Consider the following 16,582-nt stretch of genomic DNA (forward strand, 5'->3'; position numbering starts at 1 on the left):
ATTCTCCTGCACATAAATCTTACCCGACACTTGGGAAAAAAGAGGACTTTGTGCCTTTAGACACTGCCTGAGAAACTCATTTGGCAAGGGGGAGGAGGGGGAAACTTCCAACATACCTTTACAGCTTCCAAATAGTTTTAAATACAAGCAAGCCTTTCCTGCTGCAGTTTACAATCTTTTATGTTTCCTTCAGCCACACCTTCAAACAAAGAACACTGAATTATAGGGCTGAGGGGGAAAAGGCTTGGGTGAAACATTAAGCACACTCGATGGGTGTGTCTGATAGCAAATTTACCTGCAGTTTCTCCTCCAATGCATTCATATGGCTGCAGTGGCTGAATTAATACAGACAAACCTGCTTTGCTTACCAACTGCCACTGTTCACTCCAAAGCACAAGTGGTGACAACCTCCCAAAGCACTACCTTCCTCATGACAAACACCAGAAATGACTGTATTTTTCTCTGTGAGTTGAAAGCCATGAAGAGAAGACTTTCTAAATTACAGATCCTGGGTGCACTAAAGAAAATACACTTAATATGTGTCCTATTTCCCCATGGAAAAACAACAGGAAATATCAAAGCCTTGCCAAGCAGTCGCTTGACATAAACCAAGAGAAGTAGAAAATCCTCTCCCCCTCTGAGTATCTGCTGCTCTGAGAACTGGGCAGGAACCCCACCACAGAAGCATGCTACTCAAACTTCACAAGGCTCTGCACAACAAGAAAGACTAGCTCCTGCTCACACACCTTCAAGATGCTCAGCAACTGCAATTTTCACAGAGCTGATTAACAGGACCAAAAAGCCATCTAGCAGGTGGCCCTGCTTGAACTGGGGGATTGGACTAGCTGCCTTCCCATCCCAACCATTCTGTGATCCTGTGATGTTTACTTCCATTTAATTTGATTTTTTCATACATTTAAAATACAAATATAAGCCCTCAAGAGTGAACATATGCATTGCAGCTTTATTCTTAACACACAGCCCCACTGCAAACCCATTATCTCCAACTGAGTGGTCTCACTGAGATCAAATTAAGCAAAGCATATTTGGGACTGTGGCCCAGCACAGTCATTTTCCTAACCATGCATTTTACTTCACCTTTGTTTATTCAAAGGATCTCATCTGTATTAAAAGAACTTCCATTTCATATAGAAGGTCAAAGGATGCACTGATCTGTTATTTCAATGACAAAGCTTCTCCCAAACTAAAGTTTACTGAAAATTTAAACAATGTAGACCACAATAAAATAACCCAACCCCAACCCAAAACCAATCAGTATACATCAAGCTCAAAATCCCACCTATGTTTTTTGGTTTTCTTTAAGTTTCCCAGCATGACAACACTGCCCAACAGACACCCAGTATTTGTATGCCAATGTCATAAAAATGCTCTGTACCCCAGCAAATGCACACCAATGTGTGGCACTGCAGAGAGACAGAGTGGCTCTTCATACAGGATGGACCACAGAGGCTTTGTAGACAGAGCAGTATTTTAACAGGCCTTTTAAAATGAAGAATGTCTATTGTTTACCCTCTCTAGTGAATTCTACCACCAAAATCAACTTCTCATTCTTTCTATCCTCCTGGAACATTTCACCCTTCCATTACTTACCCAAAACTGTCCTGCGCCTGACCCCACGACCTTCAGCTACAGGATGCAATTGTGAGTGTTTGGTAAGAGGGCCAGGAAAGCACTGACAGCTCACAGGCTGTGATAACAGCACTGATGGTAAAACACCTGCTCCAGGAAAAGAGATTTCAGTAGCAGTTTCTCATTTCCTGCTTTTGCTGCTTGGCAGGTGATAGACATGGAGCAATCTTTGGATTATGTCAGAGGCGTGTAGCACTGCACGCAGTTCTGGCAGGGAAAACACTACAGGGCATTGCATGTTGAGATACTTCTAAGTGACCCAAATTTTACCAAAGCACATGCTGAATTAACTGTTTGTTGGTAAAAATTGCCTGGTTACCTGACAAACAAGAAAATTCCGTACTGCAAAAACAAGCAGAGGAGGCACAGTGTGGAAAACAAGACACTTTAAGGAGTCACAAACTGATAACAAAGGTGAAAAATGAAGGTAAGAAGAAAGCAGCAATTCCAACCCTTGCAATGCCAACCCACTTGTTACATTCAAGGTTCTAGACTGCAATTTCTACAACAATTTCCCAGTTGCAGGAAAGAAACATAACAGCTAGCAAATTGCTCAGCATGTTTTCCTCTCATTTCTGACAGGACAACAGCATGGACTTTTGTGTCACACAAAATCCATTGCAGCATCAGGGCTTCTGGTTGTGTAAAGTGACTGAGGTCACAAACTTCTCCCAGCAGGCAGCCAGGCTTCTGGGCAAAAAGAGATGGGAAGAGTGAAAAAGAGCACAGGGAACTTCACTAGTCCTTAGATGAAAAAATGCTGAAAATTGTATGTACAGTCCTACCAGGAAAAGTCATAGAAACACAGAATGGGTCAGGCTGGAAGTGACCTCAGTGAGCATCTACTCCAATGCCCCGCCAAGGACAGGGATGCCTCTCTACTACACTCAGCTGCTCAAGGCCTCATCCAACCTGGCCTTGAACACCCCCAAGGAGGAGGCATCTACAGCCTCCCTGGGCAGCCTATTCCAGAGTCTTACCACCCTTGTACTGAAGAACTTCTTCCTAAGATCCAGTCTAACCTCATTCTCCCTCAGCTTCAAACCATTCCCCATTTGTCCTACGGTTAAACACGCTCGTGAAAAGTCCCTCTGCAGCCTTCCTGCAGGATCCCTTCAGGTATTAGAAAGCAGCTCTAAGGTCTCCCCAGAGCCTTCTCTTCACTAGGCTAAAAAACATCCCTCACCCTAAAATATTCATAACTTTATTACTCTGTCAGCACTTTTCAAAGCACAACTGTACTCTTCTTCACCAAGGTTGTCCTACCTGCTATGGATTATCCACCTTGTAAGCTACAGACACACTTCTCAGGAAAATGAAAAGTCAAGAAGTGCACTGACAGCCTGGCAGTGTACATCCTCAAGTACATTTTGTCCTTGGGGGAGACCTCCAAGTGGCCTCATTTGAGAAGATTTTCTTTATTGAACTGTTACCTAGCACAAGTACAGAACTTCCTCAGAAAACTCCTAGGCAGATTGTTAAACAGCTTTCCAGGCACTTCCCACAGCAACAACTGCCAAAGCTTCACACAACACAACTGCAGCTCCTGAGTTTAGACTACATTTTGCTTGTATTTTAGAAACCAGTGTCAGATTCATTTGTTTTGAAAGATGGGAGACTAATTAGAACAACATCCATGGGATGGCAGAACTCCCTTCCTACTTACCTCTGTAATGACCCAGATGCTGCATTGGTTTGGGGCTTTTTTTTTTTCCTTTTAATTTTATATTCTTCAGCTCCAATTTTAGTAGTCAGAATGCACAAACCTATATCTGGTCATAAACTTTTATTAGAACTCCACTGAAATAACAGAATCCCAAATAAATTATGCTACCTAACGAGGAAGTTAAATGATTCTAGGCTGAGCCACTGACTTCTTGGCAGCTATTTGTTTTAAGTGCTTGAGTAATTATATTGTCTCTTAAGTTTTAGTTTAAAACAACCAAAATCCTGAGCCCCTAAAATTTTAAGGAAATGGCAAGAACTGCAAGCAAACTCCCAGGGAAAGGAACTCCCAGGGAAAGGCTGATGAGCAGAACTTCTGACCCATTAAAAGAATGCATAACCACGCTTCAAAATTGGCTCAAAGGCTGGCAATTACAGCAGCAATTTTTGTTCTTTGGGGTTGTTCTCCTCTCCCTGCTCACACAATTGTGCTCTGGGTGCCATTTCTCTCTAAAAATTAAGATCATTTAATGATGTGACAACCAGCTCTCCAAAACCAGGGACACACTATGTGGATCTCTGGGAACAAAAATACAAGTGAGCAGACAAAAAGTTTTTCAGGGGAACCATAAAATGCAATTACCATTGCTCTTACCATTTCTAACTCGCAGAGCCCAGCTGACCCAGCAGAGTACCTAATGCAAAACAGTGCTCACAAGAATAAATTAACAATTATGGCTGCAGACAATGCAGTCCCACATTGCTTTAAAGTATGAAAAGTCCAGTCACAAACCCACTTTAGGACTCAATACAAGAAAGGTAAAGTCACTCTCAAGTCTCCAAACACTGACCAATTCCAGGCTCAGACGAACACGAAAGCAATAGACATATATTTCAATTAACAGCAGTTAGATCTTTCAGAGTGAATCCTGTTTAGGCAAAAGCCGTTTGAAACCTGGACAGAAATGCTGTCCTTTTTTACCAGACTTTTTAGTTAATATTTTCACACTTTTGCAAAGTACTTTTGCAGCAGATAAATAATGTCAGGAGAAGAATAAATCCTACCTGCTTCCTCTTTTCGGGAGGGAGGGATGGATCTCCATCCTATAAATAAATGGACACATTTTATTGGTACCTTTTATCTGAAAGCAGCAACTCTATAGAGATGAAATTTTAAAACACATATTTTAACCGAACTCCAAAGGGTTTCTAGAAGGCTGCACCTCGAGATTACTACCCAGTACCATTAATTTCAAGGCAAGAAATTGTCTAAGGCTGAAGATCTGTTTACACTTCCCGAAGAGCAGGTCATTACAAATTTATGTTGCATTATTTTTCACAACGGTACATTAAGTTGCTGTGGAATAATCATACTGCAGTCAGTTTTTAAATGGAATTACAACTGAAATGAATTTCCTCAGAGCATGCCCTGCCTTCCTGTGTCTTCTGCAACAGGCACTACCTCACCGGCGCAGGACAAGTGAGTAATAAGGCGATCGGGGCTGTACAACTGCAGGACTGCTGTCAACAAGGGCCTAAACATTTTTGTCAGTTTGACCTTCTTGCCCATTTTTCTTTTTTTGAGGTCCACCTTTGTCCCCCACTCATAAAGCATTCACAGAGAACAACCTACAATCAGCTCCCGGTACTTCTTCTTCAGGGACTGGTGTCGTTCCCGCAACTGGTTGGCCATAAGCTTGTACTGGTCTCTTTCCTGTTGACAGGTGTCCAGCTCTTTGGAAAGGATTAGCAGTGCCTCCTTTTTACTTTCCAGCTTCCTCTTACACACCAGATACTGCAGAAGACAGAAAAAACAGCAAAACAATTCTAATATGTCGTTTCAACCCCAGCCAGCACTGGATACAAGAGGTGTAAGCTTTTCTCTGGAAAGATGGAGGAAGATTTTCTGCATGAGACCAAAGTCTGCCACAAGTCATCTTAGTTTATTAGTAACAGTCATGGAGAATAAACCTCTTCCATCAGAAGCCTGAGATCCATTTGTAAGGCCACATGTTCACCTGACCACTGAGACAGAAAAATTCACCAGGTCACATTTCTGCTCTTCCTCCTCATGTGCAGTCAGAGGGGAAACCTCACCATCTGACCTACAGCCCTGGGAAGGCTGCTAGAAGGAACAAGCTTTGGCAAACTCCCCTATCCACTTGTGTCCACAACACCCACCTCTGTTAGCAACCAGCATTTCCCACCTCATTCCCCTTTCCCTCCTTCTCCCCACTACCAGTGATGTCTTCTGGGCTCAGCCTCCCACTTGGGACACTGAAACAGGACCACGTCACAGCAGAAAGGGTAGTGTGTGTGTGTGTGTGTGTGTGGCAACCAAAATGAGTCTGAAACAATTACAGTGTAGTATCTTATCAGCACAGGTATAAGAAACTAATTCAGCTGTGATAGTTCATGCATGTGCTTGCTGAGTGAAAAGAATGGGAAATATTGCAGGAGTGCCACAAACACCTGAGCAGAGAGGAAGGGCTGAGATGAGATTCTACGCCTCCAGCCACCACCTCTTATGCACAGGGCTCACGCACAAAGCAAAGCAGAACTTGCATCTGCATTAGTCTGATCTGCTTCATTGCCTTTCCCCACTGAGAGCAACCTGTACATCATCCTCTCCTGCAGTGGCTGAACTGTCAGAAGTTTCAGGCAACTTTTTTCACTTAATGTGATGTTCAATCAGCAGATTCTTCTCACCCATCACTTGACACTGCTCATGCTAAAGTGTATGTTTCTATTTCTGATGTTACTCACATAAGATGTGGCACTAAATACTTTCTGAATGTGCTCTGCAAGAGACCAAATATCACAGCAGTCATGAAAACAATTTATAGTTTCATTATATACTCTGACAAGAATACTTTGTCATTATGGGCTCTTGCACAAAGCAAGAGCATCAGCACTTCCATACTGTTCAAGTCAGTGCTGTTCTTTGGGACAAAAATCATTACTAGTATGTATGACTTGCTTGGAATTGACTTTGTTAACCTCAATTTCAAGTCAATGAGAAAGGGAAGAGCGAGTTTGGTGCATCAGTACAGCCAACGTTTCCCCAAAGTGCTAACCGCTTAGCTGCGAAAAGGCCGGCTGGGAACGAGAGAAGCAATTCCAGCAAGGATTTGAGCTCCCTAAAAGGACACTTCCACCTTGGATTCATTTGATTTCTGGCAATACTGAAGTTGAAATCCTGCCATAAATTTTCTGGATTATGATGCCTTGGCATCCACAAAGGCAACTGTACCTATGTACTTATGTCCTTACTGATACCTTACACAAATGTCAAGTCCCCTGATAAAGCACTGAAAGGTATCACAAGCTACACTTTAATATTGTCAGCAAGTGCTGATAGTGACATGGAAAACTGCTTCAAACTTGGTAAAATAATTCCTTCCCTTACAGTGAAATATTTGCCTTCGACAATCTCCTTTTTTTCACAGAACCCTCTCAAGTCTTAGTCAAATCTAAAACATACCTAACTAACAGACTAACAATCTGACACAACTGCAAATGAAAACACGTAAAAGCAAACCTCACAATCACTTTAAAAAACCCCAGCAGCCCAAACCCCTGACCCAAACAGCCTGTCCTGCTCCTTTACCCACCAGGAAGAACAAAGCTGGTCCATCCAGCCAACACCTACATGGAGCAGAATCTACCCAACCTACACAGCGTGAGGGGAGCAAAGCAAAACCATCTCACCTTAGGCCACCCACAGCAAGGGACCCCAAAGCCTGGCCACAAGTGCTGGTGTATGGAGCAAAGCAGAGAGAGTTGGGAGGTAACTGAAGCATGTGGAAACAACACTTATCAGACCTAGTGCTAAACAAGACCCCCTTCAGCCACAAGTCACAGCTCTCCACAAAGGACAAACTCAAAGCACAAAAAAAGGCTTCCCCTTTTGCAGCAGCACTGGTGAGGGCAAGGGAATTCTCCAGCATCTGTTAGGCTGAGGATAGTACACCATAAACACAGTTGTGCTCAGGGTCTAAATGTAAAGGAATTACGTCCTCCTCCTTGTTTAAAGTATACTGTAGCTTGATGAATTACATCCTGCTGATGTGCCACACAGAAGGAAGGGGCTTGACAACTCTCATCAATGTGCTGATTGGATTTTCCTACCAAAATGAGCACCTAGGAGGCTTTCTCAAGCAATTTGTGCCTTTTGCATATATCGACTCTCCCAAATAAATGGGATAAAAATAGCAATAATGTCTAGTAATTTGTTTCCATGGGCTTATGGTACAAGAAACAATAAAGCCACAGCATTTCTGTGGAATTTCATTACTTGAGAGAGCGATGCTTCCAACTCCCATTGCCATTTTTGAAGGGAAAACAAATTATCCAAAGACAGACTTCAAAGAGGTTATCCAATATATAGGTTCCTGAATGTTAGGAGGGGGGGGGAAAATACTAATAATGGCCATAAAATAACCTAACAATGATACACCAGAAATGGATTCTAGTCAGGGAAACAATTGAGTCCCACTAACAATTTCCCATATATGGACAATTAAGTGCAGCAAAATTGGTGTGCTGTCAAAAGGAATATAGGAGTTTAACAGTCTTCCTGCAGCAGTTCAAGCAATAAGGAGCATTTTCTCCTATAGCCTGAGAAAAAGCATTCAGTAGATGTTGCTGGCATTCAAAGAAGAGATTTCCTCCTCTTCAGCTGCGAGAAAGCTGAAGTTCCACACCCTGTCAGTGCAACAAACATGTGAATTCTGTTATGCACTGCGTTTGCTACAAACCATTCGTTTTGTCTTTTATTTTGCAATCCATGTTCCAAAACAACCTTTGAGTTTAAAACACAAAGTTAACCAAGAACCAGCTGCTACGCTTTCAATCTCAAAAGCCACCATGTACAACTTTTCACAGCTGTCTACTGACTTTTATCTACCAATGCACTGTTATCTGCAATAAAGCAAATTATAATTGCTACAAGGAAGATCATAGTAATTAAAGGAATAGAGATGACACCCTACATTACTGCTTTACAGCCAGATAACTACTTGAGTGAAACTGAGTAAAAAGAGACTGGCATTACAGGAGAGTGTAACTCCTCCAAGGTGACCCTCTACACTGAACACTCAGTATTTGTCCATGGCTATTTTTAGTGGCAAATCTGGATAGATCTCATTAACGACGCTGTAGACATGGTCTAATAATCTGATGAAGCTGGGACAGACACTGTCAAGGTTTTAGACTTTCTCTTTTGAAACCAACAAACAAAAATTCCAATCATCAAGTAATTCCTTTTAACTGGGAGCAAATGAGTGGCCTATACTTGGGTATTTAATGGCAATTAGTGACATTAAGAAGGACAACATCTAATTTTCTGAGGGTAAAAGCAGCGACACTATCTCCAAACTGTGCTTTGGAATCACTGTGAATGATATTCTGTGTCCTCCCAAATGCCAATGGGCCACCACATGGCATGTGAGCCTGGAAACCTACTGTGTGCATCATGCTCTCAGAGAAATTATGGACTCTGCTCACTGTCTTTTGGACAAGAGATCCAACTGCTGTTGCACTGCCTGAAGTTTCAGCAGATTTCTCCTCACTGTACTCTTGGAGACAATTTTGTTGTGGAAACTACAAACTGAAGAGTCCCAAAACATACTGCAGTGTCACTGTTTAGGGTGTTTGTTGCTGTGTTTCAGTAGTGTTGCTCCCCTTGACTTCAGATCAAACTGTTCAACTTACCTGAGCCAAGCACGCAAGCCCAGGAAATCACACAGTTACCAGCGCTTTGCCTGCCTCCTCATCTCACATCCCCAGCGCTGATAAAACCTGAGACAATGCAGCGTCCTTGGGCTCATCCCACCACATCAACTCTGCTTTTCCTGCTGCCCAGCTATAGCTTCACTGGCTACCTCCTGCCTGCTGAAACACAAAGCAGGCTGGTATCATGCATTGCTGATGGAAGTGAACCCTGAGCACACTGTCCTGATGACAGTAATCCAGCACATGGCCTTCATCGGTCACTTAGGAACCACCATCATTTGATCTGATTGGTCAAAACAGCACTATTTTGGGATGTGGCCCAGCTCCTAGGTGTTTTGTACACTGTGCATGGGATTCATTTCCTCATGTTTGTCCCTCAACATCCTGGTAGGTATCTTAGCCCTACCTGGAACACGGAAACATGAGAAGGAAGCACACACTCGTTCTGTTGCATGAAAGCACAGCATGCAGGTCTCCACAGCACCTCTCCCATAGCTCCCAAGAACTTTGGAGAGCAGCAAGTCACAGTGCCAGCTCCTCTAGTGTTTCTACTTCCTTTTCCAAATGACAAAAGCATTCTGATGCCAACACAATCACCTGGGGACCCCAGAGCATCCGCTCCGCTTTGTTCTGCCCTACAGCCACTGCCATTTGGCTGCATTCAGAAAAGCTCTGAAATTGGTGGCTCCAAAACCAGTGAGGTCCCCTCATAAAGGTTTGGTGAATTACATTTCATGCTCCATTTGAAAAGGCAACATGGCAGAAAGTTACAGAGATATAAATATGAAAACCTCACTAATTTTCCTTCCTCTTCTGCCTTGTCCACATTAAAGCAATCGTTCAGCCAGTCCCTCACAAGCAGGTTTCTCACTCTTATTCAGAACTCATATCTGGAACATTTAGCTACTGCAACCACAAGTACCGCTCAACAGTTGCATGCTCACTGAGCGACTCCCCAAAGCTCTTTCCCAAAGTTTTAAGCTGGCAATTACAAGGCAAAGGAGCTCAAGAGCACAAGAAATCACTTACCTCTGTGGTGCTGAAGACCATACCCAGTTAGCAGTCAAGAAATAGCCCCTTGAGAATTAAAAATCAAATGGGGACTAAATGTCTTCAAACTAAGCTTAGGAGGTACAGTCACATATGAGTACCTACAAATAGCATACAATAAATGCTCCAGTGCGTGGGAAGTGACAAGAAAAAGAGAAGCATTTTGACATTGGATGTAATTCCAGAAACTGGCAAATCCAAGGGAGAAGACATCAGAAAGGACAGAGGACAACCACTCTGGTCTTACAGGTTTCCTAGGAAACCCTTCTTGCTTCCAGTGGAAAACACTGCCAGAAGTACATCATCTCCAAGCACTATTAAATTAGGAGCAGTGCCAACTCTCAGTGAATGGAGGCACACTCACTGACTTTAGCAGAAAGGAGACTGAACTCATAGAAGTCAGCTCTCTACAGCAAGGTCAGTGGTGGTTTTACAGATTATGTAAAGTGTTTGTCCCTACCAGACGTGGCCTCCCAATATTGTTCAACTCATCCCACTACCTACCTACTCCTTTCTCCAGCACTGATTCTGTCATCATACCTAGATAAAATGATTCCAAGACAGACTACATAGAGTCCAGGATGAAGACTGAGATCATACCTTTCTCCACAGCAGAACACAGAGTTGGAAGCTTCTACAAACATTCATGAATAAGCCCCCAGCTACCCTCGAAGTTCTTATATTGTGTTTTTCATTCACATTCATGGGATTCAGTTGCTTCATCTCCCTTAGAGAGGCAGTGAAACTGAGGCACTAAGGAACTGACTTACATGACTTTGTATAAGTTAGCAGCTTAGGATATCCATACACATGGCTGTCAGGGTAAGGACATTTCAAAACAAACAAAAAACTCTCCAACCAAACTTACTTCCAAGAATTTTGCACTCTTCAGTGCAGAGTACAGTACAACCATCCTTCCATCACTGCTTTCTAGCAGTGCACTCATCAAAGCAACCAAAACTTGTCACACTCTCCTCTTGCCATCCTTTTCCAGATAGGAGAGGTGTTCTGTTTACCCTGAGGACTTCCTTTCTTTAAACTAAGAGGCATTTCAAGAGATGTTCATGGGAGCACAGGATGCTCTTGAGATAGTATTTCGAGATTATGAGGATGACTTGTTTCTAGAGGACTTGGGCACCACCTCACTCCAGCCAAATGTGAAAGGGTGCAGAGCAAAAGATGCTGCAATGGAACACAAGTCAAAAGGGAAAAAAAGAATAAATACAGGGAAAGACCAGAACACACCAAAGAACCCAAGCTGGCTTTTTATCTGAGGAAGAACGATAAGCCAAACGACAAAAATAAACAGCTGTGTGTACAAGTGTTTGTGTATGTCTACACAAGGACCAAAAATACATCCTATCACTTCTCCCAACACCTGCAATACCAGACTTTTAAAAACATGGCAGTTGCTTTGGCAAGTTATTTCCAGTTTTCAAACTAGGAGCTTGTGGAAATGACAAGAAAAAAGACCATGTGAGTGGGGATCTGAAGCCAGCAGCTTCTGATCTTTCATGGTAAGGTTTTGAAACTCATTCTACAATTTAACTGCCCACCACCAGCCAAGTGAGAGTGCTTTTCCTGCCCATGATGTCCTAGGTTTCTTAGGTTTGAAAATACTTCCAAGTGTTTTATGAAGCGCAGAGGAAAAAACTACCTAGCAGGCACTGAAGGTAGGAGGCCTGGAGAAGCTCTGTACCATGGAGGGATACAGGAAACTGCAAAAACTTGACACATTACTTCAGAAGTCAGAGCCACTTCCTCACAGATACATTAGGATGTTGGAGTTAATGGGTAAATTGCACAATGTTAATCACAACAGCCAAAGGAAGAGAGAGGCAGAAGAGGGAAGCCTACAGCCTGACAGCATGTGCTACAGACTTCATGCAGAAAAACAGGCTGTAAGCCTGCTGTGGGAACAGAGACAAAGGAAAGGAAAATGGAATATAAATCACTAGGTCTCTAACTGTTCCTGACAAAAATAAATTAAATGTATGCTTAACTATTTGCAAGAATGTAGTTTAGCACAGTCATTAACTTCACTATAATCAAGAAGCCCCTAAACCAGAAGTGCTCAATTTCAGGATTGAGCTTTAAGGTTAAATCATCAAAAGTTTAGAAGTTCCAAAGTAACTCTAAATGACTTTTATACAACTAGGAGCAGGGCTATTTCCTTTGAACACACTTGCTGAACTGTCTCTCTTACCCTTCCCTGCCATGTGACACCACCATCAAATAAAAGTCCACCTGGGAAAAGCGATGTCAGATGCAACACTGCAGGATCAGGACTCTGCTAAAAGCACTTCCCAGGGGTTCTTTGCATTATTTTGTGTTTGCAAACACTGTGCACAGGTAGACTCCACTCCTGGATGTACTGTACAGCACAGATCTGGGGCCACAGAAACACCCATTGAAATCACTGGGGGAAGTGACAGGCTCAGGACATTGACCTGATGAATCTTTTTGACAGAGGAGGGCCTTGAGCCACTATCACTGAATGCAACGAGAGGCAAAGCCTCTCCAAAGTCAGAGTTCATCTGTGTGCATGATGCTCCAGTACATCCTACTCATCCTACTTGTAGACTCAGGCTGACCTAGGCCCACGTCATTTGCACAGAAGTTTTGTTTGCTGGCTGCAAACAGAAATATACTATTTTTATAGTCATGTAAAATAGATGCAATGCCAAGTGCAATGCAAAAACACAGTGTGCCCATCTACTGTGCCCATCTACAGCTCCCGTTAAACAGACTTGACTCTGACACAACTTTCAATTACACTGACCTCAAGTTTTTTGAGTTTGATGCAACTTACCCTACACGGGCATGTGTCCTGTACACGTGTGGGGGTAGCAGGTAATACGGTTTTCTACTCTCGTGTTAAGAAAACCCTCCACCCCTTGAAGGTCACTGCGCTACTCCAGGTTTGTCTCCCACTCTACAAGCGACACCACGGATCTTAAAACCCTTTCAGCTGTGACTCAGGTGAAGTAAGAAAGCAAAGCATGTGCCAGAGGGGCGAACTGGCAGGGGCTGGCAGGGGCTGGCAGGGCTGCGCTGCCCCTGGGCCTCCCCCCGAGCTGGCAGCAGGGCGAGCCCCAGGCCTCAGCCCCGCGGGCCAGGGCCACAGGTGACCGCCTGGCACTACCGCACCCCCAGCAGGCTCCGCACCCGAGCCCCTGCGCTCTGGCAGCCCCGAGGCAGCTAAATACATGCAAGAGGTTCCCAGACATTCCCGCACCGTACCCAGCGCCGTGCGGGGGCCGGGGCCGGGAGCGGGCGGCGGGGCCGGGGCGGGCAGCGGGCGGCGGGGCCGTGGCACACGGCAGACGTGGCCGCTCAGCTCAGCCCCGCCAGGCTGCGAGCTCAGTGCCCCCCCACTGGCTCCACCTGCTGCCGCCGCAGCCAAGGCCCTCCTCTCAGTCCCGACCCGGGGTCTCCTCCCGCCGGCGCTGGCCCTCGCCCCGGCAGCTCCCCCCAGGCGCGGGGCAGCAGCCGGGCGCCGCGGCGGGGCCAGCCCCTGCCCCGTCCCTGCTGTCCGGCAGCCCCGGGAGGGGCCGGGGCCGGGGCCCGGCGCTCAGGCCGCGCCGCGGGAGGCTGCCCGCGCCCCGCCGCCTCACCTCGCTCACCAGCCCCTGCCAGTCGCTCTCGCTGCGGTGGGAGCTCATGGCTCCGGCGGGCCGCGGCGGCATGCGGTGGCGACCGGCTCCGCCCGCCCCGGTCTGCCGCCGAGCAGCCCGCGGGGAGAGGCGGGGCCTGCGGCCGCCGCTTGCCGGCCGGCCGGGGACGCCCAGCGGTGTGCCGGACGCGGGCCGGCCGGAGCGAGGCCTGCGGCGGCGCCGCGGTGCCCTCGGCCTGGCCTGGCCCTGGCCCTGCCCCGCCGAGGGGCGCCGGGGCCAAGGCCGCCTCTGCGCGGCGAGGAAGCGCGGCGGGGTCGGGCAGGGCCTGGGTGACACCGCAGCCACCCACCTGGGGCTGCGCGGGGCGGGCGGAGATGCGTTGCCCATGGAAGCGTCTTGCTCAGTGTCCTTCTCTGAAACAACAACTGCAAGGCTCTGCTGCCATCGCAGGCACGGAGCAGCTAGACATGCCCAGAGAGCACCAGGATGCAGTACTGCTATGGAGACCTTCACACAGAATCCCACCATAGCAGGGGACTTGTAAAAGATCATCTAGCCCGACCACCCCTGCGGTGGGAAGGGACAGCTTCCACTAGATGGGGTTGTCAAAAGCCCTATCCAGCCGGGCCATGAACACATCCGATGGTGAGGCATCCAGAACTGCTCAAGGAAACCTATTCCACCCTCACAGTGAAGAATTTCATCTCTGAATCCAGCTTAAATCTACCCTCTTCAAGTTTAAATTTGCTGCCCCTCGTCCTGTCACTACAGACCTTGGTAAAAAGTCTTCCCTAGCTCTTCTAAGCCTCCTTTCTATATTGAAAGGCTGCAGTAAGTTGGAATAACCCGACTTTCTCAACCTTTCTTCATAGAAGAGGTGCTCTAGCCCTCTGAACATTTTCACTGCCCTCCTCTGGACTCACTTGAGCAGGTCCATGGCTTTCCTACACTGAGGGTCCCCAGAGCTGGTGTGGTCTTTCAAGAGTGGAAGAACAGAATCCCCTCCCTCAACCTTTTTGCGATGATTCTTTTGATGCAGCCCAGGATACAGCCTGCTGTCTGGGCTGCAAGCACACATTGCCAGTCCATGTCTAATTTTTTATCCACTGAAGGCATTATTTATATATAGGAAAAATACTTACATTGTGTGTGTAAAGTAAGACAGAACAAAAGGGTAGAAAACCATCTTCTCAAAACGTGCTACTTCCACTGCCACTTTGAGCTCAGATCTCTGTTGTCTGTCAGGTCTACCTTGAGGCACACCACGTGCAATCTTCGTTGTGCTCCTAGCACAGCGAGTGCTCCCACGACCCACGTTTCCCAAAGAGTCTAAGTGTAACTGCATGGAGCACTGCAGCAATTTTACCCACAATTACTCTTTGTTTGCAGTAACACAACAAACAGCACAAGACAACACAATAAAATATGTATGCCGCCTTCCTTACCACAGTTTCCCCACTGTTAGGGTTTGTTTGTGGTTTGGCATCTCAACACAGTGTCCTTCTGTTCTCTAAAATGGCTGAGATCCTCCTTTGACAGCTTTACATCCCTTCAAGAAGGTGATGCCTCAGCCTGGCCACTGACAACATTTCTGTTCGAGCTGCTTAATTAACAGCTTACATGGGGATAAACATAGGGCCACATTCCAACCCAGCAGGAGCTCTCTTTGAGTGTAAGATTATGGAGTTTAAGAAATCTCTTGTTATCTCCCTATAATAAAACAAAATAGTCCAGGAGAGCAGCTAGATTTAGTATGGGACTTTAGTTTGATAAATACAGAGTTCATACATTTTATCTGCAAATTATAAATCACACTCCCACATTTTCTCCAAATTATAATCCATTTTCTCCTAAATTAGCCGTTCCTCATCTCCGGGCATTCTGCAGCTCCAGTGCTCTGGAGGGCACATTTGTCTTCCCTCTTGGTTCATATTTTCTCTGTGCTTTACGTTGTCGCGCGTGTGATATATCACAATCCTGCATGGCCTCGCCGGCTTCTCGGCAAGGCGTTGCTGAAAGCAGCATCTTGTTTGCACAGGCAAACAGCACATAATGAAAATTAAATGAACAAGAACTGTAATTGAAACCCACTGATTAAAAGAATCCTTAATGATATTAGAAACTCCATCATTTCCACGGGATTGTTAATAGTTAAAGCTATCCCCCTGCTAGTGTAAATGAACCAAACAATCTTTTCCCCAGGTCTGCTTCTTCTGGGCAGAATTTCTTTCCTCCGTTTTCACGGCCTTGCAGTACTCCAGCCTCAGCATGCTCTTGCAGAAAGAGAATAGAATAGAATAGAATAGAATAGAATAGAATAGAATAGAATAGAATAGAATAGAATAGAATAGAATAGAATAGAATAGAATAGAATAGACCAGGTTGGAAGAGACCTTCAAGATCATCATGTCCAACCTATCACCCAACACCACCTAATCAACTAACCCATGTAACCAAGCACCCTGTCAAGTCTCCTCCTGAACACCTCCAGTGACGGTGACTCCACCACCTCCCCGGGCAGTCCATTCCAACGGGCAATCACTCTCTCTGTGTAAAACTTCCTCCTGACCTCCAGCCTGAACTTCCCCTGGCGCAGCCTGAGACTGTGTCCTCTTGTTCCACTTGTACAGAAGATAACCCCCTAGTAGCCCTCATTTTTGAGGGACGTCACTCATTTTAATCCCAAAGCTGCCTGCTCTCTCCGAAAACACGAGGTTTTCATCTTTAGTGATGATAATTATTCAAATGAGAAGTAAATATTCACAGAATAGAGGTTATGAAAACAAAAGGACCTCTCAGTATTTCCAGCTTTTGTGATTCTATCAAAAGTCTGATGAGAGCTGGTGTTCTTCAGAAAGCCCAGG

General features: G+C 45.4%; 1 protein-coding gene across 5 annotated transcripts in view; it reads right to left on the reverse strand.

Moving 5' to 3' along the window:
- CCDC149 (coiled-coil domain containing 149) overlaps nucleotides 1–15,248 on the reverse strand; it is a 50,152-nt gene extending 34,904 nt beyond the window's left edge. For 2 of the 5 annotated variants that reach the window (XM_068149313.1, XM_068149310.1), the window contains exons 1-3: nucleotides 13,719–13,901; nucleotides 4,949–5,110; nucleotides 4,381–4,419 (exon numbers count right to left, since the gene is read on the reverse strand). In XM_068149313.1, the coding sequence (XP_068005414.1) occupies nucleotides 4,381–4,419; nucleotides 4,949–5,110; nucleotides 13,719–13,790 (273 nt within the window). In that variant the 5' untranslated portion in view covers nucleotides 13,791–13,901. Of the gene's footprint in view, nucleotides 1–4,380; nucleotides 4,420–4,948; nucleotides 5,111–13,718; nucleotides 13,903–14,067; nucleotides 14,087–15,163 lie in introns of those variants that run through there. The other 3 variants (XM_068149314.1, XM_068149315.1, XM_068149311.1) reach the window with 3 other exon arrangements.
- Between the last annotated feature and the right edge of the window lie 1,334 nt (nucleotides 15,249–16,582).

This window comes from Melanerpes formicivorus, unplaced genomic scaffold (assembly GCF_026170545.1).
Source record: "Melanerpes formicivorus ecotype bairdi unplaced genomic scaffold, bMelFor1.0.p_v2 SCAF_18, whole genome shotgun sequence".
Lineage (NCBI taxonomy): Eukaryota > Metazoa > Chordata > Aves > Piciformes > Picidae > Melanerpes > Melanerpes formicivorus.